At 38.6% G+C, this 25,608-nt stretch overlaps 1 protein-coding gene across 2 annotated transcripts in view; it reads left to right on the forward strand.

Moving 5' to 3' along the window:
- The window catches only part of CUL3 (cullin 3), a 112,387-nt gene extending 88,569 nt beyond the window's left edge, over window positions 1-23,818 (forward strand). Inside the window, exons 10-16 of one of the 2 annotated variants that reach the window (XM_075530390.1) lie at window positions 154-261; window positions 2,902-3,029; window positions 3,773-3,869; window positions 8,480-8,614; window positions 17,239-17,425; window positions 21,824-21,969; window positions 23,388-23,818. In XM_075530390.1, the coding sequence (XP_075386505.1) occupies window positions 154-261; window positions 2,902-3,029; window positions 3,773-3,869; window positions 8,480-8,614; window positions 17,239-17,425; window positions 21,824-21,969; window positions 23,388-23,519 (933 nt within the window). In that variant the 3' untranslated portion in view covers window positions 23,520-23,818. The remainder of the gene's footprint in view (window positions 1-153; window positions 262-2,901; window positions 3,030-3,772; window positions 3,870-8,479; window positions 8,615-17,238; window positions 17,426-21,823; window positions 21,970-23,387) is intronic. The other variant, XM_075530391.1, reaches the window with a different exon arrangement.
- The last annotated feature ends 1,790 nt before the right edge of the window (window positions 23,819-25,608 follow it).

Genomic DNA, 25,608 nt, shown 5'->3' on the forward strand with positions numbered 1-25,608 from the left:
AATCCGTTGGCTTGAGTCTTTCTTGAACACTCCAAGTTTCTTAGTCAAAGGCATAGAGCAACTATTGGAAACCTTTAGAAGGGAAATTATCATGGATGGCAGTTTTAGAAAATTTCCTCATTGATCTGTATATATTTATACTTTTTTCCACAGACTGAATGTGGGTGTCAGTTTACATCAAAACTGGAAGGAATGTTTAGGGATATGAGCATCTCAAACACAACTATGGATGAGTTCAGGCAACACCTACAGGCCACTGGGGTAAGATTCTACTTTAATTTCTACCCTACATATTTTTATGTGAAGTCTTGTAGTGGGAGTTTCCATCCCTATAGCAGTTAATTGAACTACTGGTGTGGTTTTATGTAAGTTGTTTATTAAAGTGGTTACACATTTGGTTCAGTGTTTCAAAACCACCAACCACTCTGCAGGAAAAGACTGGGCCCTCTACTCCCACCAAGAGTTTCCGTCTCAGAAGTTCACAGGGACAGTTCTCCACTGTCCTGGGAGAGGGTTGCTTGACATTGGAATCACTCAGTCGTAGTGAGTTTATTTGGTTTTGGTTTAAAAGCACTTTTCCCATTTAACTTTTTTTCTAGTCAATGTTTATGTTTGGAAACGTCCCACACCCCCCATTTTAATTCTTTAAATTTCTATCTTTCTCCTATTTGAGGGAATGCAATGAAAATTGAATCCGTTGAACAGATGATAGAAAGAATATTGAGCTTAAACAAACATGTTGAATTTTAGTGTTCTTCTTTCACCAGGATTGTGTTGTTTTGGGATACTTGACCTGACCTTTCTGTACCTCAGGATTTTCTTCTATGAAGTCAAAATAAACAGACACCTGGCATCTTCAGGCTGATGGAGAATGGCTTCAGTTGATTTAAAAAGGCAGAGATTAGTGTGTGAGGACACCCAGAGGATGGTGTACTGGAACTTAAATGGCTTTAGAGTCAGATAAGTTGTCGTGTCGATTTACTGAGGGTGCCATTTTTGTTTTTGTTGTTTTTGCTGCTCTTGTTCACCCTAATTGAACCTTAAGTCTAGAGAGAACTGCACAGCTTATGAGCTCTTACAATACTTTCCTTCTGCATGACCACACTCGCTCTGTGGTTAAGTCGTGTGACAGCTATTCACAGATTTGGAATTCTTCTTTCGATAGTAAATAGAAGATGATCACTTCTGGCCCCACTGTTTTATGCCCAGAAATAATCAGCAAGATCTGTAAAAATAGTAAATTTTATTGACATAAACATTATACACATTAAGAGATCTGATTCACTTGTAAATGGATATATAATTTGCCTCTTAAATATTAATTGCTTATAGTGGAGATAGGCTGAAAGCAGAAAAGATGCAAGTTAGCAACAAAGTAGAACTTTGGGATGACAGAAAATTCATATTGTAATTTTCTTCCTTGTTTAGATATGTCTGCTTATAGCTAATATATCATCATAATTGTATTTTTTAAATACTTTTTCTTCCACTACTCTTAACACATATGAGAGAGGCTGTTCGGCTATTGTGTTCTGATTATTCAACCAGCAAATCAAGAAATGCCTTGACATACTTAGTCTGCGACTCTTGACCCTGTCATGTGCTTAAGACAATAAGCTGAATTATTTCTGGTTGTTACTAAGACATTTGGAAATAGGAGATTAATCACTAGAATAATAGTTCTTGGACATTTTAAAAAATTTTATTTAGCAAATCAATTTTTTTGCTAAGCATTGTGCTAGGCACTAAGGATATAGCAGTGAATGATACGAATCAAGGAGAAAGATAATAAGTAGATAAATAACCCCATAGGTGATGACACAAACTAAAAGGAATTCTATAGCAGGGAAGTGTGGATTAGGGAAACCCTTGTTTAAAAAATTACATTTTAAGGGAAGACTGAAAGATGAGAGAACAACCGGTATGACTAGGAGATGAGATCAAAGTTTTTATTGTATTCATCTTTGAGATCATGGGTCAGTCTCATGCCTGTTGATGAGAGTTCGTGGGTTTGAACTAAGTTAAGACACAGAACCCTCACTTGGAAGTGTGCAAAGCGTTCCCCACCAGGCATCATCGAGTGTCTACAGTGAGCACCTCTTCTTTGCAGCATGTGAGACTGGAGCAGGCAGAATGGACCCTTGAACTCGCACTTTAACTGTGGGAGCCACTTACGTGCTCACTGTTTGCTTTGGTGGGGGGGTGACTCAGTGTTGAGTGTCCATTTAAACCTGTGATGATCCTCGTTGCTTTCGTCTCTCCAATAATCTAGTGTTTTGCCTAACGAGAAACTAACAACTAGATGTAATATTCCAGTCACACTCCATTTTAAGCATATAATCTGCAAAACTTGTGTTAACTGCCATAGCAACAGGCAAAAAAGCCCTCCTAATATTTCTTGTATACTGGCTTGTGCCACCCAGTTGAAACCCCTGTTGCTCAAAAGTCAGTTGTACTTGTAAAGAAGACTGAGTTTGGGCTGCTTCATATTCATAAATACACGCTTTGCTCTAGATAAAAGTCAATCATTAACTCAGGTGAGATAAAAATGCACTGAAAGTTTAGAACAAGCTTTGGATATCAATAAATAGATAATATTTCACCTTCAGCATTTCTGCTGGTGTGCTTTTTAAATTTTAGGTTTAATCATTTAAAAATATATTATGATCGTAATGATATAAAGAGTGCTTCAGGAACCTTTTTAATTCAACATCTTAAAAAATATTAAAAGTATTTACCATGGGAGTTAAAATGTGGAAAATACTGGACTGGTCTAACTTTTAAGAACTATTTTATTTGCTAGGTAAGGCTGACTTTTTCAATCTTGCACAGTGTCTAAGGAGGCAGAATGAGTTGTAAAATGTAGCTAACCTTGAGGGGACTGTTTCTTCCAACTCTAAGCAGGTATCTTTAGGTGGTGTTGATCTTACCGTCCGGGTGCTCACAACAGGCTATTGGCCCACTCAGTCAGCCACACCCAAGTGCAACATCCCACCAGCACCGAGACATGCTTTTGAGATCTTCAGAAGGTAAGCCTGCATCTGCCTTTGTATTTCTTTGTGTAAATAAATGTCTCAAATTGAAATTGCTTTTTCTTGTTAAAAACATTTTATTGGAGACTTGTACAACTCTTATCACAATCCATACATGCATCCATTGTATGGCAAGCACATTTGTACATTTGTTGCCCTCATCATTCTCAGAACATTTGCTTTCTACTTGAGCCCTTGGTATCAGCTCCTCATTTTCCCCCTCTCCCACCTCCCCTCTCTCTCATGAACTCTTGATAATTTATAAATGATTATTATTTTGTCATGTCTTTCCCTGTCCAATGTCTCCCTTCGCCCACTTCACTCCAGTGCCTTCCCTGGAGACGGAATGGAGTTCTCAATTTTTAAAACCTGATTTCAAATGAAAAATACATTGCAATTTTGTTAATATCCTTTGTTCAGTATAAGTGCATTAATTACTCAGGTCATATTTTGTACTGTTAGTATCTGCCACTGACTCAGGAGAAATCTTTGAATGAGTTGCTTTGAAGAAACGTGTTGGTATAAAGAGCAGTGGCAGAGCAGCAGGCTAGGGACCAATCGTAGCAGCAGACACGATTTCGTAAGTGAAGTGAAGTCTTTGTTGCATGTTAGGGGCTTCACAGAGCTCTTGGGAAATTCCTTCCCCTTTCTGTCTCATGTTTCCATGAACTTGGTTGTTGTGTGTGCTTTCAAGTGTGAAACTTGGATGAGTTTCTAAAATCTGGTTTGATTTGTTACAGGTTTTACTTAGCCAAACACAGCGGTCGACAACTCACACTCCAACATCATATGGGTTCTGCAGATCTCAATGCCACCTTTTATGGGCCAGTTAAAAAGGTAAATATTGAGAGTTTGAACTTATGTTAACTTAAATTTAGTCCGTAGTAGTGATTTTTAAATTTCTGCTCAACTGGGTAGCCTAGCAAATTCACTTTCATACATTATTTATTTCTCTTATTATATACTACATATTACAAATATCACAAGGTGGAAAACCTTGGCTCTGTTTACTTCAGTTACTCAGTTGCTAACATCATTTGAAAATATGAAAACGATACCAGTAGTACTTGTTAAGGAATAAATGATATTATAGGGGTAAGATATTTTATAAGATTAGACTTGAGATACTGTGTGCTAGTACGTGTAAAGATCTAATCTTAATATTTAATTTGAATGGAAAATATTGCTTCATTCATTAAGCTGAATAATATATGCACTGTTATATTAAGTGGGAAGGTCATGGAAAAGAATTGGGTTTTAAGTGTTTATTTCTGTTTTAACTAGCGTTTATTTCTCAAAATGTTATTGTTGTCAGGTCTGTTGAGCCAGTGGTTCTCAACCTTCCTAATGCCGTGACCCTTTAATATAGTTCCTCATGTTGTGGTGGACCCCCTGGCCATAAAATTGCTTTCGTTGCTACTTCATAACTCTAATTTTGCTACTGTTATGAATTGGGTGACCCCCCCCCCACCCCGTGAAAGGGTCATTCAGGGGTCACAACCCACAGATTGAGAACTTGCTGTATGAAACCATTGATTAAAAAAATCTTGTGTCAGTTACCAAAAGCTTAAGGAAGTGGCTACTTATTACTTCCTAAATCATACACATAATCCAGGAACAGGGTTTGAGAATGGCAGGTGACTGCACTGTGCTCTCCCCCCCATCCCCACACACCTCAAATGCTATTTTATATAATTAAAGATACACAAAATATGTAAAATCTTGCTGTAATCAGCAGATACAAAACAAAGAAAGCCTACCTCTTTGATAGTGTTATAATGCCACTCATTTATCTCTCGTAAGCCCATTAGTATCCCACTGCACACTGTTAAAATAGTTTTACCTTTAATTATAGGTAAATTTTTATTAATTACTTGATCAGATACCGTAAAATGTTCACAGCGGGGGAATGTAGAGGGAAGTCTCAGATAATAGAAGGAGCATAACATGATAAATAGAAAAGACCTTGAAAGTATTAATGATTTTGTTTTACTTGGCGCCACAAGCATTGCTCTTGGAAGCAACAGTCAAGAAATCAACTGCCAGAGACTTCTTTCAAGTGTTTCTCCCCGCCCCCCAATGGAAATGTGATGTAGTCTTCAAATGGCTTTTTACTAAAAGTGAACATATTCAAAAGAATATTTGTTTTATGAGTGAAGTAGAACAGAACCCCACCCTAACACGAAGTTTCTGTGTGCTCAGTGTCCAAAATATGCTCAGGTCACCTTCAGAAGTGCAGGCTGGGAAACAGGGTTCAAGGACACTCAAGGTATCAGTAAATGCCATCTCTTCCTCAGCCATACTGTCACTATCCAATCAGTTGTTTTTGAATGGATTCCAACTCCTGGTGTCCCCGTGTGCCAGCTTAGGACTGTGCTCCATAGGGTTTTTACGGGCCCTTTTTTCCTGAGCAGGCTTTACTGCGTGTCTCTGGGTGGTCTCTCAAACCTTCAACCCTTCTGTTGCAGTAGGTTAACCATTTGCGCCACCAAGGACATGGCCTGACCTCCAGTGATCTGTTTTCTCCATTCCCAGTATGTGTGATCCATTCCTGAATCTTTATAGTGTTGAACAGCAAAGATGCCACTGTGAGGAGACTAAGGTTCTGGCCCCAACCATGGTATTTTCAAGTCACCTCATGTGCATGTGAAAGCTAGACAATGAATAAGGGAGACCAGAAAAGAATGAATGCCTTTTAATTATTTTGTTGTCAACGAATATTAAATAGATCACAGGCTGCCAGGAAAAAAATGAGCAAATTTGTCTTGGAAGAGGTACGGTCAGAATGCTCCTTAGAAACTAGGATGAGGAGACTTCATCTCATGTCCTTCTATCGTGTTATCAGGAGCGACCGGGATCTATAAGGAGATAGATCATAGTTAGTAAAGTGGAACGTCAGTGTATAACAGCAAGACCCTCGATAGGATAGATTGACATGGCTTCAGCAATGGATTCAAACATAACAATTGTGAAGATGGCTCAGGATGGGCAGTGTTTGTTCTGTAGCTTGAAGGTAACAAAAAATACTCATGCAAAACCATAGGTATCTTTATGAAACAAGAATAGCAACGTGGGAAGCCATTTCCTCCACTTGTGCCTTTCCAACCCTTCACAGAAGGAGTCTTCTTTTCAGTTGACACTATGTTTGGCATGTTGAAGACTCAACTTGCATTACTTTCAAACTTCCAATAAGTTTGGGGAACAAATTTAAGCCTGGAATGGCAAGGTCAGGCTGTTATAGACAGGATGAGGAAAGATTTTGAAGATTACTTCCCATGGAACAACCCTTGCTACCCTTGAAGAAGGAGCAGGTACATTGTTGTGATGGAAACAGATTTGTCCACAGCTTTTCCAGGCCTTTTCCTTACCAGTGCACGTTCAACATCCTTCGGCTTCTTTACATCCTGGGTCCTCTGAAAACATCTTTCAAGATCACCCCTTTGGGGAGGGGGGGGTCCTAAGAAAAATAATTGCCAAAACTGTCTGAGTTAACATCTCTGGCTTAATGTCAACAGGCTCAGCAGACTCCCTTGGAAGCCACTGTGTTCACTGGAACTTGCTTTGTGTGCACTGCATTGGTAAATCTAAGACTTGCCCCTCAGTATAATCACTTCCCTAAAACTATCTTTGTTAGTATCAGTTTTAATTGAAAGATTGATGGAAAGTTTGGCTCTTGAAGCTGCCTGATGGACCCGCAATACTTTTGACATCCATCAAGCTGAAAGACTGCTGAAGCCAAGATGTTCTCTGCAAATTGAAAATGTCAATTCATGTGAGATCCTGGCACCAAGTATCTCTTGCGTCAGTGGTGGTTCTACGGTCCTCCACGATTGTCTGGACTTCGGGCACAGTGTCTTTATTTATTGAGGCTGATGGTCCCTTTCGTGGCTTGTCATTGAAACCATTCTGAATTTTTAAGAGAAGCAGTGTAAATACCACTGACTTCTTCAATGATTCTGGAAGGTGTCTAGTTTGAGTTTTGTTAGAGATTTGATATTAACCCCTGACTTCAAAAGTGATTACCTGCATAGCACCCCCCCCCCCAAAAAAAACCCCAAAACTTTTGAAAGGCATTTTAACAGGAAAAAGGTACATTTTATGTTCATATATGAACTGGTACCCTAGTAGCAATACTTTTCTACTTATCCTTGTAAGGGTGGCTGTGAATCGGGCATGGTTTCCTTATTTGTTGAAGGCCATCATAACAAACCGTGGGTAACTTTGAGAAGAATGGGAATTCCCGAACAATTTGTTGTGCTCATCAATCATGAGGCAGTTGTGTAAATAGAACAAGGGAATACTGCATGGTTTAAAATCAGGAAAGGCGTGGGTCAAGGTTCTGTCCTCTCACTTATCAGTCTATATGCTGAACAAATAATCCAAGAAGAATGTGGCATTAGGAGTGAAGGAAGGCTTATTAACTACCCGCGATATTCGGATGACACAACCTTGCTTGCTGAAAGTGAGGAAGACTTGAAACACCTACTGATGAAGATCAAGGATTGTAGTCTTCAGTATGGATTACAACTCAATGTAAAGAAGATCAGAGTCCTTACAACGGGACCAATAGGTGGTACCATAATAAATGAAGAAGAGGTTGAAGTTAGGTTTTGATCTTGCTTGGATCCACGGTCAGCAGTCAAGAGATCAAATGGCACTCTGCATTAGAGCCGAGTGTTCAAAAGCAAGAGTGTTTCTCTGAGGACTAAGTTCACCCGACCCAAGCCTATGGTGTTTTCAGTCACTTCATATGCTTGTAATAGTTGGAAATTCAATAAAGAAGCCTGAAGAAGAGCCCAGGCATTTGAATTATGACGCTGGCAAAGAATATGCAAAGCACCATGGACTGCTTAAAGAAATAACAGTTCTATCTTGGAAAAAGTACAGCCAGAATGCTTCTTAGAAAGCAAGGATGGTGAGACTTGGTCGCTTACAAGTTGCACATATTACCAGGAGAAACCAGTTCCTGGACAAGGACATCATGCTTGTTAAAGCAGTGGGTCAGTGAAAAGAGGCAGCCAAACACTCCCCCCAGCGCCCTGCCCCGAAAGATGGATTGACGCTGTGGCATTAACAATAGGCTCACATACGACTGTGGGGGTGGCCCAGGACTAGGTGGTGTTTCATTCTGTTGTACATAGAATCACTGTGAGTTAGAGCTAACCAAAAAAATGGACAACTAAACAGCTTTTAATATGAAACATTTAAGAATAGATAAATGCCATATTTTATATTGATTTGCTTAATTTTTTTAGTTTGGAATTATGCACCTCTATTAAATAGTTGGTTTTATTATACTTACTAAAATTTTCTTTTTATACAAGAGTAAATTAAAATAATTTTGTTAAAGGAGTTTGGCGTTACAGAAGTTAAATGAAACATTACTCTTGCAATTCTATGAGGTAATTAATTATGTGCCTCACATATCTTTTTTAAAAATGAAACAGGAAGATGGATCTGAAGTTGGTGTTGGAGGTGCACAAGTAACCGGCTCTAATACCCGGAAACACATACTGCAAGTCTCCACTTTCCAGATGACCATATTAATGCTATTTAATAACAGAGAAAAATACACGTTTGAGGTATGGGTTTTAGTTATGTCTTTGTTTTATGAGTGAACATTAGATTACTTGAGTACCCTTAGAGAAAAATGCTTCAAATTGGGCCTTAAACATTCTTAATTTATTGAGACATGTTTTATTAACTTAGAGTATAATTTTCAGATAATGTTCTTCACCAGTGTGACTGCTGCTCTCATCAAGATAGAAAGCATGGCCTGGGAAATGGAATTGTGCCCTGTGCTGGCAGCGCTCGCCTGGCCTCCCAGCCGTGGGCAGCCGCTTAGTAACTGGCCTGTGTCTCTGCGTCAGTTTCACCTTTTCTAGACTTTGTGTTAAATGGGGTCAAACAGTCGGTGTCATTCTTGTCCCACATTCTTCACATGCTTTTGATGTGAAGCCATGTCATCACAGACAAGAGTATCAGTAGCTGGGGTCATTATGTAGTTTTGGTCATTGGTTTTTTTGTTTTGTTTTTTAGTTCACTCACCTACTGATAGGTATTTTTGTTGTTCCCAGATTTTAGAATATGATATTAGGAATAGAATTATTATAAACATCATGTAAAAGTCATTTTATAGACTTTTTACACTTTCATTTTTCTTGGATACTTAGGAGTACTACTAGGTTGTTTGGTAAATAGGTATTTGACTTTTGTTTTCGTAAACAAAAACCGGAAGCTGTCTTCTGTTTCTATCCAAACTCTTTCAAAGCACTTGTAAGCATTTGCATTTGTATTGGCAGCATAGGTTGAGTTTATTTGTTTCGCATGTTCTTCCAAGCCTTGGTATTTTCAGTGTATATTTTTCACCACTTTAGGTGGTGTATAGTTATTTCATATGGTGAATTTAATTTGCCTTCCCTTGATGACTAATAATCTTGAGTGTCTTTTATGTATTCATACGTCATTTATAAAGTTGCTTGTTGAAGAGCTCACATCTGTTTTATTGGCTTGCTTGCTTTCTTCTTAGTTCTAAGAATTTTTTAATAATTCTGCATACAAGTCCTTTGTCAGATGATACGTTGTGAATATTTTCTCCCAGTCTGTGACTAGACTTTTAATTTTCTTAATGGTATCTTTTGAAGAACAGAACTATTAAATATTGACAGACTTATAGCCAGGCCTCTGTCCCTCCCAGCCTTTGTTTCCTTTCTTTTTATGAATGGTTTGTTTGTTTGTTTCTGGTCTAGAAATTATTGCCTGCCCTAAATAACAAAGATTATTTTTCTGTCTTCCTTTTCTAGATGGTTTGTAGTTTTAACTTTTTATATTTGGGTCTATTATAAATTTCAGGTTAATTTTTAGAATTACTGCATACTCTCGTGTATAAGCCAAGGTTTTCCAGCCCATTTTTATGCAGTTTTGTGGTAAAATTAGGTGCCTCGGCTGATATTCAGGCTAGCTTATGCTCGAGAATATACAGTAAATGAGATAAAGGTGAAGACTTACTCCTCCTCTCCTACACAGATGCTCAGTTGTTCCAGCACCACTTGTTGAAGTTACCATTCTTTATCCATTGCATTACCATGGCATCTTTATCTATCTATCTATCTAAAGTCAAATGATCATATATGTTTGGGACTGCTCGTGGATGACTCTCGGATCAGTTTCTTTGAATTACATGTTTGCCCTGTTGCCAGTTCAGTCTTGAGTTGCATGGTCTTGATTTTTTTGTGTATGTGTACTTCTTTTTCTCCCTAATGTAATTAATTATAATATGCTTGCTTTTTATATCCCTTTGTCTTTTTCAGTTCTCCTCGCCAGGTTATGATTTGATTGCATTCAATCTAGAATTATTCTATACCTTAAAAGATAGATTTGGGTTTAAAGTGAAGATTGTATAATTCCTACTAAGTTTTATTAATGACCATATGTTTTGAAAGCCAGTTTTGAGATATTGAGATGAATATTTGAAGAATGAGTATAAGTTTGTAATTAATAACAAGAAGATTAAAATTTAAAGTTATTTTGGTATTTATTTATAAACTCCCAATATGTGGTCGGTATAATTAGGAGATGACCATTTTTTATATGACAACTTCAAAAGAATTATTTCGGAATCTTGGTGTTTAGTTCATTGGCTGAATCAAGAGTAGGTAGAAGGAAGTTTCACAAAGTTTATTGAAAAAATTATTATCTTTTTATTCCATTTTCCCAGGAACTTTTTGAAGCCTCCCCCTCTTTTATATATTAGAAAACTAATATACTTTTAAATGTTTTCTCTACCTAGAGAATAACCTTAATCTATAATCATAAATTTTGTGACTCAACCCCATGAGTGTATTGAGTAGGCAGTTAATTGTCCATCCCTTCCTTAAATAGGAACTTTTCAAATGAAAATAAAATGATCTAAAGCTAGTTTTGTTATAGTAGCCCTGGTGGTATAGTGGTTACGCATTGGGCTGCTAACCATCAGGTCAGCAGTTCAAAACCACCAGCTATTCCGAAGGACAAGGGTGATACTTTCTACTCTTGTAAAGAGTTAGAGTATAGGAAACACATGGGCAGTTCTGCCCTGTCCTGTAGGGTCTGCTATGAGTTGGATTTGACTCGATGGTAGTGAATTAGGTTGTTCATCAGTAAGTTTTAACTTGTACGCCTCATGCATTATAGATTTTCACAAAATAAGCTGCTTCAAAACTGCTGAAGTTGTTTCTAGAGTACTTAGAAGGAAATGATGACTGTGGAATACATAGAAATTTAAATGACTTTTAATAATAATTACTGGATTATTTGTAGTTCTAGTGGTTCAAGCTTAGTTCCCCACCCCTTTCCCAGCCAACTGGAAATCATTTGATACCATGAGTAATGATTGTGTAGCAGGTAAAACGAAGTTGAAAATTCCTGTAAATTTTCATGTTTTAGCTGCCTCACAATGTGAGTGGCGTGTGTTCGGTGCCATGTCGGTGGCTCCAAAGCCTTTGGGCTGAGCGTGCTTTCAGAAGAGGGCCTTGTGACAAAGCTTATGAAGTTCATCTCTTCTCACGCATGTGTTGGTGATTGTTTTTTGCACAGCCTTCTGCATGCATTTTAGTAACTAGCTTTGCAAAATTATCTTCATGAATGAGAGTATATTTAATTCAATAATTGTAAAGAAGCTGGTTTTTTATATTCTGATTTCTCTCGTGGGTTCAATAAGAAGGTGTGTTATTCTGATAAAATCTCGTAGTTAAAAAGTAAATTATTTGCAATATATGAAGTGGAACCCCCTCCCATAAGAACGGAATTGTATAGGGTGGAGCAGAGCTTTCAGAGTGTGCATTTTTCTCTAGCATCAAGCAACTTGCCCTAAGTTAGTGCTCCCAGTGGAGTGTTGTCACGGTGAATTTTTTTGTGAAAGCTGTTTCGCTCAAACCTCATTTTGTGATGGCCAATTTAAGAGAAGAACATGCAGCTGTGAAGTTTTGTTTCCTGCTCAGGGAAAAATTCTGCAAACACTGTTGTGGTGTTGAACACAACTTACAAGGACAGCATTATAGGAAAAATTCAAGTGTATGAGTGGTTTTCTCATTTCAAAAAAAGTTGAAATGTCAACTGATGACAAACCTTGTTCTAGACATGTGTCAACTTCCCAAACATAAAAATGTTGATTTGTATTGCTTTGGTGTTTGTTCCACCAGGTCAGACAGTTAATTAAGCTTTCTATTTAGTGGTTCTGAAAAGATGGCGCAACAGTGAGAGACAAAACAGGCTGATACATGGCAGACAGAGAATTGGCTCTTCCACCACGACAGTGCACCTGCTCACACAGCCTTCTCACTGTGCCAGTTTTTGGCCCCCCAAAAAAAAGCATACCTCTCTTGCTCCATACATCTGACTCACCTGACATCGCTTCATGCGACTTCTTTTTGTTTCTGCAAATGAAGAAGGACATGAAAGGACTGGAATCGCAGATTTGACGAATGTATTAAGTGTAATGGAGGGTGCTTTGAAGGTGATACGATTGTTTTGTGAAAAACTTTAAATACATAGCTTTGAGGAGGTGGGGAAAATCCCATTTTAGGGGGGTACCCCCTCATATAATAGCATCAGTATTGGAAGCCGTGACGTATAAAGAGCCAATAACTATGAAAGTAAATAAGTGAATAAAAATTAGGCAAGGAATATAATTAGGTGCAAAGTGTAGAAAGGACATTACAAATGTCCTTTAAATAAAGGTGTTCTTTTATCATAATGGTCATAAAAACACATTAAAATAATGTCATGGCAGTCATCATTTTCAGCTGAACAGATAGACAAAATCTTTGTTGAAAAGAATGTCTGGGAGTGAATACACTGTTGTGAGGGTTAGATTGTTGAGCAGCAGGCAAGGGTGTATATTCTATCAAATATGAAGTGGTTACAACTTTTGAGGATGCATTATATTTCCTAGTACCTTGTTGAGAAGAATTGATGGTGCACAATGATAGATGTGCAGGCACATAACAGCCCAGGGTTCTGTGGACCTATGTGCCTATTAGGAGCGTAGTACCAAGCAAACTCCCCCCACCCCCCAAGGCCCTTAAACGTTTCCTTAGCCCTTTTTTTCCCTTTTCTTCATGCAGCATTTGTCCTTTTGTGATTGACTAGCTTCACGCAGCAATGGTGTCCAGATCTGTCCATGTGTTGAGGTGGTTCGTGGTTTCATCACTGTTTTTTAGGGATGCGTAGTAGTCCATTGTGTATACATACCAAATCCTTGGTTGTATGTCCAACAATGATGTTCCTAGTGTTTCTCTTGCCAGTTGTTTCATGAATTACCATGTCGCTTTTCACAATGTTTGTACAGATTTACAAGCCCAACAGCAGTGTATAAGAGTTTCAATCTCACTACATCTCCAGCATTTGACATTCTCTGGTTTTTTTTTTGTTTTTGTTTTTCATTGGACTAAGGTTGTGAGTGTTAGCTGTTATCATTGTTTTGATTTACATTTCCTGGATGGCTAGTGGATGAGACCATTTTTTCATAAGCTTGTTAGCCATTTGAGCGTCCTCCTTTTGTACTTATTTGTCTATTCAGGTCCCTTGCCCACCTTTAAGGGGGTCATTTGTTTGTGTCCCGTCCCCCCGCCCTCCGGTAGAGTTGCAGCACTCTGTCGATTTAGTAATTAGTTCTTTGTTTGTTATTTCTTAGATATCTTTCCCCAATCTGGGCTCTCATTTTACTCTCTTGATCAAATCATTTGATTTACAGTAGCGTATTATTTTTGACAGGTCCCAGTTTTCTGTTTTGTTCGTCTTCCACTATGTGTACTTAATCCCCTTCCCATTTAATGTTTATGGTCGTTTGTCAAAAATCAGTTGTCCATAGGTGGATGCTTTTATTTCTAGGTTTTCTGTATCATTAAACCAGTACTAGGCTGCCTGCCAACTGTGGCTATGTAGTGGGTTTGGGGATTAAGTAGCACAGGACCACTTACTTTGGTTTTCTTGAGAAGTTTTTTGTTGTCTTGGGCTTCTTTTTACTCCACACAAAGTTGGTAGTTTTGCGATTTCTTTTTAAAATGATGTTAGGATTTGAATTGGGATCGTGTTGAATTTGTAGATTTCTTAAGGTTGTATTGACATTTTCACAGTACTGTGTCTTCCCATACCTGAACATGGGCTATTCTTCCATTTGTTTAGGTTTCTTTTGTTTTGTTTTTTTGTAGTTTTCCTTGTACTGGTCTTTGGTTTCTTTGGTTAGATTCATTCCTAGGTATTTCAACTTTTGTGTAGCTGTTATGAATGATCATTGTGTTCTTGGTGTCTTTTTTTGGATCTCTCATCACTGTACATAGGAGTCCAATTACTTTCTGCTTCTAATCTTGTGTCCTACGACTTCACTAAATTTCTCAATTTTTTCCAACAATCATATTGTGGAGACCTTGGGGTTCTTTTTATATAAAATCATATCACCTGCAAGTAGCAAGAGTTTCACTTCATTTCTCAATTATACTCCCTTAATTTCTTGTTGTTTTAAGGTTCTGGCTAAGACTTCCGGACCGGTGTTGAATAAGGGTTGCAATCAGGGGCATTCTTGTCTGCTACTCTTTTTAAATGGGAGTGTTTTCAGATCTTTCCCCATTGAGTGTGATAATGACCATTGGTTTTTGGTATATGACCTTTATTGTGTTCAGGAATTTAACTTCTATTACTATCTTATTGAGTTCTTTCATTAGAATTGGGTGTTGGATATTGTCACATGCTTTTTCTGCATCAGTTGATGCATGAATATGATCATATGGTTCTTAGCCTTTTTATCATGTTTATGTTATGGACTGCATTAATTGTTTTTCTTAATGCTGAACCATCCTTGCCTCCCGGTATGAATCCCACTTGGTCACGATGTATTATTATTTTGGGGGGGATATGTTAGATTCTATTGGCCAGGATTTGTTGAGAATTTTTGGAGCTGTGTTCATGGGAGATAACGATCTGTAATTTTCTATCTTTCTGGAGAGTCTTTGCTTGGCTTTGCTATCAGGGTTATGGTGGCTGCATAGAATGGGTTTGGGAGTTCACTGTCCCTTTCTATACTCTGGATAGTTTGTACAGAATTAGTGACAGCACAAAAAGGGATAGAAGCCCAAGAGTAGAGTTTAGTGCTGTTTCTAATCATTAGTGGTCTTCAGGTTAAGTACAGTAATTTTTGATAAATTGGAAAAGGAGATATTTGAGTTGTGCTAGTACTTGGTAGTTTATTTGAAAATGTGCCTCAGTGAGAAAGGGGGAGCAGGGTCTTCAGCTAGAGGTGGGTGGGGTAGGTGGAGAGTCGATCTAGTAAACTACCAAGGTCACTTATTGACCCAATACGTAATATAGGGAGAATGCAGCAGATTGCTGTTTTGTGTTGACAACATAGGGCCTTGCTGTTTTGTGTTGACAACACAGGGCCCTTGGTTTAGTGGCACTCCACTTCCCTGCTCTCAGTGAGCTAGTCTGTCCGTGTGGGAACCGTGCCCCTACAGTAAGGGTCATATGGAGAAGTGGAGAGAGGTACAGTGATTCAGTGACACAGTCAGGGGCCCCAGGGGGTGAATACAAATGGAGAGGTGAGGGGGGTGGACTTCAGGGGAAGGTTGTTGGAAAAAAGGTAAGGTCTGGCACTGATGTGTCACTGAGCTGCGGGGTGGGGGGTGGAGGCGTGCCAGAGATTCACCAGTATATTGTGTTGTAAGTTCTCAATGGGGCAAAAACGTTTGGTGGTTTTTTTTAATTGAAAAAAAGAAGAAAAATAATCAAATATCACCTTGAAGCGCCCAGAATTCAGGTCGCATGTCTGGTTTCCCAGGACGTGAGGGTCCCTGTTAGATTCTGGCTGAGACTGCCCAAGTTCACTAGGAGGTCCTATTTGGTGGTCATGTTTCTCTCCTTATCCATCTAGTGGGCCACCAAAATCGCAGTTAACTATGAAACCTACTGAAGTGTCTTCATCTGATGCTCTGAATAGGGAAAGCTTAGTGGAAGGGTTGACATTTTACATTGAGCATGTTGTTTAACAACTTTTCACAAATCAAAAGTTTCAGAAAATAAAATGAACAAGGCTGAATTGCCATATGAAAACTCACAATCTAAACAAAGGAACCGCTTCTCTATGGAATTTGCCATTAGGGCGAAATCACTGGCGAGTCCGGGTCACCTGGTGACTCACAACCAGGGTTTTTTGGTCAGGTCCCACCAGGTCTCTAGGTCAAGTATATGCTGAAGGCAGATAGAGAGAAGAGGATAAAGATGGAAAAACCGTTTTTTCCACATCACATGGCTTTTGTGTCAAGTTGGCTTATGTATGTTAACGTCAGGAAATCTCCCAGGGAACCAAGAATGGAAAACAAATGTTTTAATAACACCTGTCCCTTCCCCCAGAAAAAAAACAACGAAGTGTTACTGTGTGATAAAAGAAAGTAAAACAAAATTTGGCATTTTAAAAATACTTTTAAAAAAAGTATTTCAGACTGTGTAGTCACCAGAAGTACACAGTTATCAAAAATGCACACACTTCACTTGACATCTCCAGCACCTTCAGCTTTCTGTCCCTGGTCTGTTTTGCTAACTCCATTTCTGCAGGATGGTTCCCCTCCCTACCAAAATCAGCTTTTCCCCCTTTTCAGTTTGGGTACGATCCCTTCTTGCCCTTTTTTGCAGGGGCCTTTTCACACTTAGGCTCTGACTTTGGGGAAACAGGTTTAGCAGATAGTCGTCTGGCTCTCCTTTCAGGCTCCTCCTTCACTTTCCCTTTGTCTCCCTTAGCGCCCCTCCCGCCTTCCTCTCGGACCGGGCGGCGGCAGTGGCGCTGGTGCACAGGCAGTGCACACGGGAAGGCAGGCAGTACATGGGCTTTGGTTCATGTAGGCTGTTCTCACTTCTACTCATTGGTTCCTGTCAATTATTTTTTAATGGTATTACCTAACTTTACTGAGTATGAGGTGCCTTACGTATTACAGGGGTCAGAGTGCTTGCCTACTCCTCAAAAGGCAGTCACTTCCAAACTACCAGGGAGGCTGATCCCATAGAGATTTTAAGCCTTGGAAACTGTGAGGCAACTCTGCTATGTCCTCTGGGGTCGCCTTGAGTTGGATTCAACTCAGTGGCAGTGGGTTAACCACTGCTTGGTCACTTTTACTTGCTAATTAATTAATTGATTTTAACATTTCATGAAGGTTGATTGTGCTAATCTGGTACGTTTCAGGAAATCCAGCAAGAGACTGATATTCCTGAAAGAGAACTTGTTAGAGCCCTACAGTCCCTCGCTTGTGGGAAGCCCACACAGCGGGTGCTGACGAAGGAACCCAAGTCAAAGGAAATAGAAAACGGTCACATATTTACAGTTAACGATCAGTTCACGTCCAAGCTACACAGGGTCAAGATTCAAACAGGTACCCGGTATCCAATTTCTCTCTCTAAGTAATATAGTACTTTCTAAAAAGTTCTCATGTGTTGGGGGAAGAACAAGGTATGTATTTTCATGTGAAATATAGTTATATGAACATGTGCTAATACTTAGAAAATAATTTTAGCTGATTGTTAGCTTAATAATCAGTGGACATCTTTTAAAATTGATTATTAGGGTTTTTTAATCAAGAATTATCCATAAAAAATTTTAGTATATTTTGGAAGTTATTTTTATCTTGATAAATAACTTTCTTTTAGGCTTAAAACTCTTAAAAAACGATGTCTAATTTAAAAACACATGATATTCTATCATGAACAGCTTTTCGTGTAGCCCCACTTTTAAATTGATAATGAAAATCTGCTTCCTTGTATATTTAATCTAATGTTATGATGTACATTCTATTTATGGGGAACTATATTCAACCTACCGTGATACTGAACATTCTAACAATTTGCTAACCTGGGTTTAAAAGTTGCATTTGATAAGCTTTCCCACAGTATTCAATATTTTGTATAATGAAATTGTCTCTTAAAATAAGAAATATAATATTTTTAAATGACTTATTTTCAAAAAATAAATCTATATTATAGGTAATGAAGTACTCTGTCTTTTGAAGAGTAATATTAAATATCTAACTGGTTATCATAGTACACTGATTAAAGAACTCTGCACATTTTCAATATGTTTTCCTTTTTGACATTGAATTTATATGTATGCTCAGTGAAATATGCTTGTATTTTTTAAAGCCTGTACTAATTTGTCCTATAGTTGTAACCTGTATTACTGTACTCTTTGTCAGCCAGGATTGTCCCATATCGTTGTGAAAGACATTTATGTATATTAAAAGTAAACCACACCTGTACTAATGAGTCATGCGATAAATATCTTTTTCCCCCAGTGCAGAAGGCATTATATGATTTCATAGTTTTCAGCAGATACAAGTTTTAGATATTCGGGTTTACCTCTCTCCATGATTTGAAGGAAAATAGATGTAATACCTAATCCCATCTCATTTTACTTTTAATAAATAACTAGTTATGGTGCCTGTAGTCCCAGATTTCATCAAACCTAACAATGTTATAATCAGATATTATTTTTAAATAGTCTTCATGTATATTGTGATTATGTGCTGAATGTGCATTTGATAAATTAAGAACATAGTGATACCAGTGTAACAAAAATATTGCTATAAAAATCGTAGAAACCTGTATTAAACAAAAACATTAAAATGTGAGACCGATAGCCTGTAAGTGTGCATACTTCTGAAGATGGGAGTTCTCATCTCTAACCCTTTCCTAAAGAACTCCGCCCTCTAATTACGAAGTGTCCAAATGGCCGTTTTCATGTCTGAAGAGGGGGCATTCCAGCTGTGTTTCTGTTTACTGTTCTTAGACTCGTAGGGACAAATGAAAGACTGTAGTGGGTTTGAAATAAGATGTTCCGGTGAAATCCCTGTAGGTCAGCCCGCAGTGACTGAGTGCATGCACTGTAGTGGGGAACAATTGTGTTTCTCCAGTCAGTGTTCAGTTTTCTTCATGTAGCTTCGTAATGAATGATCATCCTGTGCAATCTCAAAAACCTTAGCTGATCTCCTTGAAGCCAAGTATATTACTGAGAGGACTTGTCTGCAGCCTTTCTTTATTGTAGCTATATGTTTAAAAATATTTTATTTGGAATGAATCCATTCCTATGTGAACTGAAACCCTAATCACAGTACTTTTTTTACTTAACATCACTTAACTGATGAAAACTGATGTTCTCTTGGAATTCATGATTCAGATGGGCAGGCATGCTCTTTATCTTGGTTACTCCTGTGTGTGTAAATCGGTTATGTTACTCCGACTGGTCAAGTGCCTGTTAGTGTTTTGTGACAGGCATTTGGACTCAGTAGCACAATCGACTTTATCAAGACTAGGATGAGCCTAAAAGGGACGTAATCCTTGAAATGATTTACTTGCCTTCTTTCTTCCTCCTTTCCAGCATATAGTTAGGCAGATACATGTTGGGGAAATGGTATGGAAGCCACTTCTGCCCTCCTGGCTACACAAAGGAGAATCCAACTCCGCATCAGCCTAAGGATGGGTTTTATGAGGCAGAGGTCAGCCATGACTCCACCTCCAACTCTCGTTACCCTATTCGGACACCAACCCTCCCTCCAGTGTACTCTTCTGCTAGGTGTGATCATCTGTTAGACTGGACCTGCACAACTGACAGACAGTATCCACAGCTGTCAGGAAGTTAACAGGTCACCACGAGTCAAGATCAGAAGGCCTGAGGATACAGTTCTTTGGCTCAGTGCGTCTTTTTAGTGAGACTGGCAGGCATAGTTCTCTGTCTTTGACCTCTCAGGCACTTGGATCCTTGGTTTCTACCCTGCTCTGGCAAGTGTTAAGAAAAACTCCTTTAAACAACAGACTCGCTGTCACTGAGTCAATTCTGACTCAGAACCCTGCAGAGCAGAGCTGCCCGAGTGCGCATTTCTCAGATTGCAAGTCTTTTCATGAGTTAAGACCCGCATCTTCCTCCCACGAAGCAGCTGTTGGGGTTAAACTGCCGACCTTGTGGTTAGCAGCCCCATGATTAATGCATTATGCTACCTGGGACCCCTCATACCCAAAGGGCAGCCCACTCTTGGACGAAGGGGCTGGCGCAGCTCTGCTTTTTTCGTTAACCAGATCCACCGCTCAGTCTCGAGATCTCCTTAAGGCTTCTCTGTTCTGTCCTCATATCTCAGTACTCTTCTGCTCTCTCTGCTGGTCTCTGTGTTGTAGCCACTGTTGCTTTCACCGTTCAGGAAAGGGTCTCCATTTTGCTCTGCTGGTGGCTATTTTTCTTGATGGTCATGAGATTCTGTTCTTGACTGCTGACATGACGCCCTCCTATTCGCCGCCAACTGGCAAAACTCACTGATCCCCAAGTTTAAGTCTTCTACATCTTATTTGCATTTTACCAGCCACTCACATGTTGGAAGTGGATTCGTTTCATTTCATCCCACGTGTGCACATACTTACATGCACAAGCTCACGTCAGAGTAATGTGTGGTAGACTCTGGACATGAACTCCTTCCTGCTCTCACATTTTCATAGCTCCTGTTTCGCTTTTTAATCACCACAATAAATCCATCTGATTCTTTCTGCAAGTAGACCAGTAATACTGCAAATGGCCAGCTGCGCCACAGGGGAGAGGCAAGGCTTTCTCCTCTAATAAAACGTTACACTGCTCAGAAGCCCACTGGGGCGGGGGCGGTTCTGCTTAAAATGTTCTGTTTTAAAATTGTTCTTTCCCATAAACTTTGTCTGTCACATATCCTTTCTTTTGCTTTGGGTATACAAAAGTGGAGGTCAAAGACAATAGGATTCACTCCTTAGAAGGCCTCTCGTCGTGTATTAGCTGAATAGCATTATCTTGCACTGACTACTGTCTTGAAAGCATTGTTTTTAGCCAAGGATTCTAATTAGAAATACACAGCAGAATGTAGAGCCACTAACTGAACTTTCCAAGGGTACAGTTTGCTGAGTAATTGTTCCTGTGGCCATGCCCAGGTCAGCAGGACACCCGAAATATTTCTTTGTTGTGTTGTAATTTCTACCTCCAGATATGTCGCTTGTAGCTATAGTGATGACCAAATAAAAGTATCCTAGTTCTTGAGAGGGGGCCTTCTGTATTTAATCCTTGGCAATTGTTCTGAGAACCAGGTAAGACGTCTGAAGGTTTGAATGTAGTATGAATTAGAGATTCTGAGGTTGTAACATAAGATATTAAAAAATTCAATGACAGAAGAGGCCACTAGAAACTCGAATCAAAGGAGACTTTGGTTGGCAATACAAATGAAATAATGAACTGTAGGGAGTTCCTTGATCTCATGTTCTAGTGGTTCTTAGAAGACCGAACCTTAGAAGTACATATCTTTCCCCCTCTAAGGATTTAGAAATGTGAATTAGTAAGATAGATCTTCACCTATTTGCAATAATTTTAGTGAGTTTAAACTGGGACCCACAGCGATAAATACTAGTGTTGCCCTCTGGAATTTCACAAGCTCTGAAGTTGCTCTTTATAATTTTATTACTGAGCATTTGTGGGTCCCATTTTTTCCAGTAAAAAAATCCTTGTATAAAAAACAGGATTGGTTTTACATTCTCAGTAAAGTTGTATTCGTAATTCTTAAAAGAGTAACTTAGAATTGAAGGATTTTTATATTACTGATTGTCAAATTTTTAAGTATTACGAAAATAAAAATTGAAATTGGTACTCATTGAATGCTTTCTTTTATTAATTAGGTGTGTGGGTCTCCTTAGAGTTTCAATAGGCTTATTTCTGTGTGTAATATTAAGTTTGCTTATAACCCGACCTTCTTCATGGCATTTTTTTATTTCCATGCTAGTTGCCGCCAAACAAGGTGAATCTGACCCAGAAAGAAAAGAAACAAGGCAGAAAGTAGACGACGACAGAAAGCATGAGATCGAAGCTGCCATCGTCCGGATAATGAAATCTAGAAAGAAGATGCAGCACAATGTGTTAGTAGCAGAGGTGAGACCGTGGTGACGCTAAATTAATGTACAGCAGGCAGAGTAATGTTGCTAGCGATTTTAACTTTAGAAAGGGCTTGACTCTAATGCCGAAATACAAGAATAAATTACAACATATTGCTATGAAGTCAAAGAAACCTTTATTAAAACATGAAGCATTGTTATAAGGGATATTAAAAAAATTAACTTGATGAGGTGATGACTGCTAGACCAAAGTTCTGAAAAGAAAGGTAAAAGATTTTATATAGAGACACCACAGGGAACTGGCTATATCAACATGGATGTACCTGAACATACGTCTTCCTGGGGTGGGGTGCAGAGATGTTTAGTAATCAAGGTTAGGTATACATGTGGAAGTAGGAAATTAAGGAATTTCAAACTTACACGGCCTCTTTTTCCAATGTAAAGCACGATGTGAAGTTACAGTGTTAAGACTTAGATCAGAGAACTTAAGGAAATGGTGAAAAGTTTGAAACAGTGCATGTTGAAGAATGGTGTTGAGAAACGTAGCGGCCATGCGGACTATGAATGTATGGTAGCAGTCTGTACCAGAGGTTGGCACGCTTTTTTTAGGCCAAGAGCTGTCCAGCATGTAAACGAATGAGTGCATCTGTATTCCACTAAAAAAGAACAAAAGTAGTCCCCTGGGCTACATACAGTTTGTTTGACAAGCTCTGGTCTGCAAAAACTGTGAGAATATCAGTTTTACTCGGCACACAGAGAACTGCAATAGGTTTAAGGTGATGAAGAGTCAGGACTAGATGTGGATCTGATGAACAGGAGTTTGTGGAGTAGGGCCAGAGAATTAGGGAGCTGAAGGTGCTGTTGTGACACGTGGAGTTAATCTTTTTACAGTCTTGATCTCTGGTGAGGAGATAAGCAAAAGCTATTCCTCGTAGAAGAACCAACAGGTTAAAGTAGGTTGAGAGCAAGTTTGTCGATTGTGAGGTGACAGTACTGAAAGAGAGGTAGATTTTAGTCGTGCACTCGAGTGTTGAGTTTCCAGATTTCAGTTAATCATCAATCCACATGACCTTGGGAAATGGGCTGATGAGCACAGGTAACAGTTGGGAGATGGTGCGTGGAGGACGATGGGTGCGTGGGTGATCTGCAAGAGAAGCAGGGTGAGCCAGTGGAACGATGCGGGCCTCGGTGGGAGAGGGAGACCTCATCTGTAGCTCTGGCTATTTGATGTACTCAGGTAGTCGCCCTGGGACAGGTACCCTAGTGGTCATTCTTACGTCACAGTACTTGGCATCCAGAAAGAAATTGATCGCTTCAGTCAGAATTGATGACACAATGATTATAAGCTCAAAGAAAGGAGAAGGACCTTGTGAGTGTTTATTTTGGAACCTTAGTGGATTTTTGTTTTGTTTCATTTTTCTTGGTTGGTTATAGTCTTCTTATCTTCTCTTTTAGGTAACTCAGCAGCTGAAGGCTCGATTCTTACCAAGTCCAGTTGTTATTAAGAAACGTATTGAAGGACTTATTGAGAGAGAATATTTGGCACGAACACCTGAGGATCGTAAAGTATACACATATGTAGCATAAAATGCGTTCAGAAATTTGATTTATTCTTGGACTGTACTCTTCGCATGGACTGGGACGTTCTTTTAAATCATTAAATATTAAGACGACCATCTCTTCTATTAAATTACAGTACATGTTCTAAACCATTCAGATCAAGCCTATACTCCCTCTGAGAGTTCTCAGCATCGATTGATGGAGCTTCAGGCTTTTCAACGTTGTCCCTGTAGAGATCATCTTTACAGTTCCTCGGGAAAATGTGAATGTGCCGCGTTTTGTTTTCAATACTGTATGAAAACAGGAAAAAATAAAAATTTAGAAAATGCAGCTCATTAAAATAAAATTGTTGGATTTCATTTCCCCAGGTCTTCAGTGTTGATGTAAATGTGTTTCTGTAGTTGCTTAGCACTTGGCACATTGTATAAGTTGGGTAACAAAAATGGTAAAAGAAATGACAGAGTTCCCAGTTATATTGCTCTGCTTTAAGACATTTCTTTAGGAGATCTTGTTTAATTTAAAGTTTGATAAATAGACAAAGACCCAGCCATACAAATTGAGCATGCTGTGTTCTGCCACTTGCACTTAATAATCTTACAGCCTTATGACGTAAAACCTTTGTTTTGGGCTCAATACACACTCTGACTTGAATTCCCCCCCCCCCCCCCCTAATATGATTTGAGATTTCCCAAATTTAAGTCCTAAAATGATTAGATTTTGTTCTGAGTTATTTCTAGAGAAAGAAAATATTTTAGTATGTATAAATTGTACAATAATTTTTTGCTGTTGTACTCGCTGGTAATAGTGGATTGTATAGGGTGATGTTTTTATTTCATTTGTTGTAGACAGAAATAAAAGAATTTAGTAATACACATACCTACTAATTCAAATCTGTAAGAGCACAACATTGGCAGCTGGCTGTCTTGAACTCAGCCTTTTGAAAAGCACATGCAGTCTACACTTTGTTTATAAATATGTCAGGGACCCATCCCCTTCAAATATATATTTTGGTGAAGCTTTGGTGCACTATTAATTTTCTGTTTTAAAATGCAATCTAAAGATGCAATAAATATGATTACCTTGATATTTTTAACAAAATATTCAGTTCTTGCAGGTATGTTTTGGAGAGTGGTTAAGCAATATTTTTCAAACCTGATGATTCTTGGATATTCAGCTATTGTCCTCCAGAGAGTCATCATTTTATGTTTTCAAAGATGTGCTTTGTGCTGAAGATTCACATCATTTATCTTGTGCTTCCAATGTTCACCAACGGTTTTACTTGATTGATCTGCCAAGGACTGCAGTTTGCTTTATTTTAACTTCAAAGTATTTTTATCTTCAATTTTATTTAATTTTGTTTTGTTTTCATAAGAAAATGTTTCAAGTATGTAACTGGGGCAAACCACTAGAAGTTTCTGTTGGGTGGGGGTGGGGGGAGATTTGCTACTAATTAAGTACAAATAACCAACCCCCTTCACTGGCTTTAAGTATTGTTGATGATACACTTATTAGAATGTATGTCCCAGAAGATGGTTTCTGTTTAAGTCCCTGGTCAAGTTAAAACAACTGAATTCTAATCTGGATTAAAAACTCCACAGAAATATTTCCCCCCGTGCTTCTTGGATTATAATTTTCCTTCTTAGACTTGCAGAAATAGTCTGTTGCATTTGTTTTTTGTCTACATTGGTATTATACACTTCATCTTGACAGTTTCCACTTTTACATGATGTAATTAAAATGCAGGTGAAAAACATCACTACCATTCTCAGGACACTGTTACCATACTTGAAAGGTAGTAGGACAGATGTACCGTGGAAAGCTCAAGGGTTTTTGATATATATCCACAATTAGAATTTCTATGTAGTGGTAAGATGTTTATCTAAAGGGAGGGTACTGTATTTAAGGTTTGAGAATTTCTTTTTACTGCTCTCGATTCCCAATTACATGCTGTATAACTGTTGGAAAATGGAACAGCTCAGATTGTCAAGTTAATAAATATATGAAAGATGTAAAAACTGCAATGATTTGAGATCTAAGACATTAAAAGGAATTTAAGTACTAGTTAAAACTATTAAAAATCAGTCAAGTTAGATTGATGTCACTGTCTCTAGTGTGG

Source organism: Tenrec ecaudatus, chromosome 13 (genome assembly GCF_050624435.1).
Source record: "Tenrec ecaudatus isolate mTenEca1 chromosome 13, mTenEca1.hap1, whole genome shotgun sequence".
NCBI classification, from domain to species: domain Eukaryota; kingdom Metazoa; phylum Chordata; class Mammalia; order Afrosoricida; family Tenrecidae; genus Tenrec; species Tenrec ecaudatus.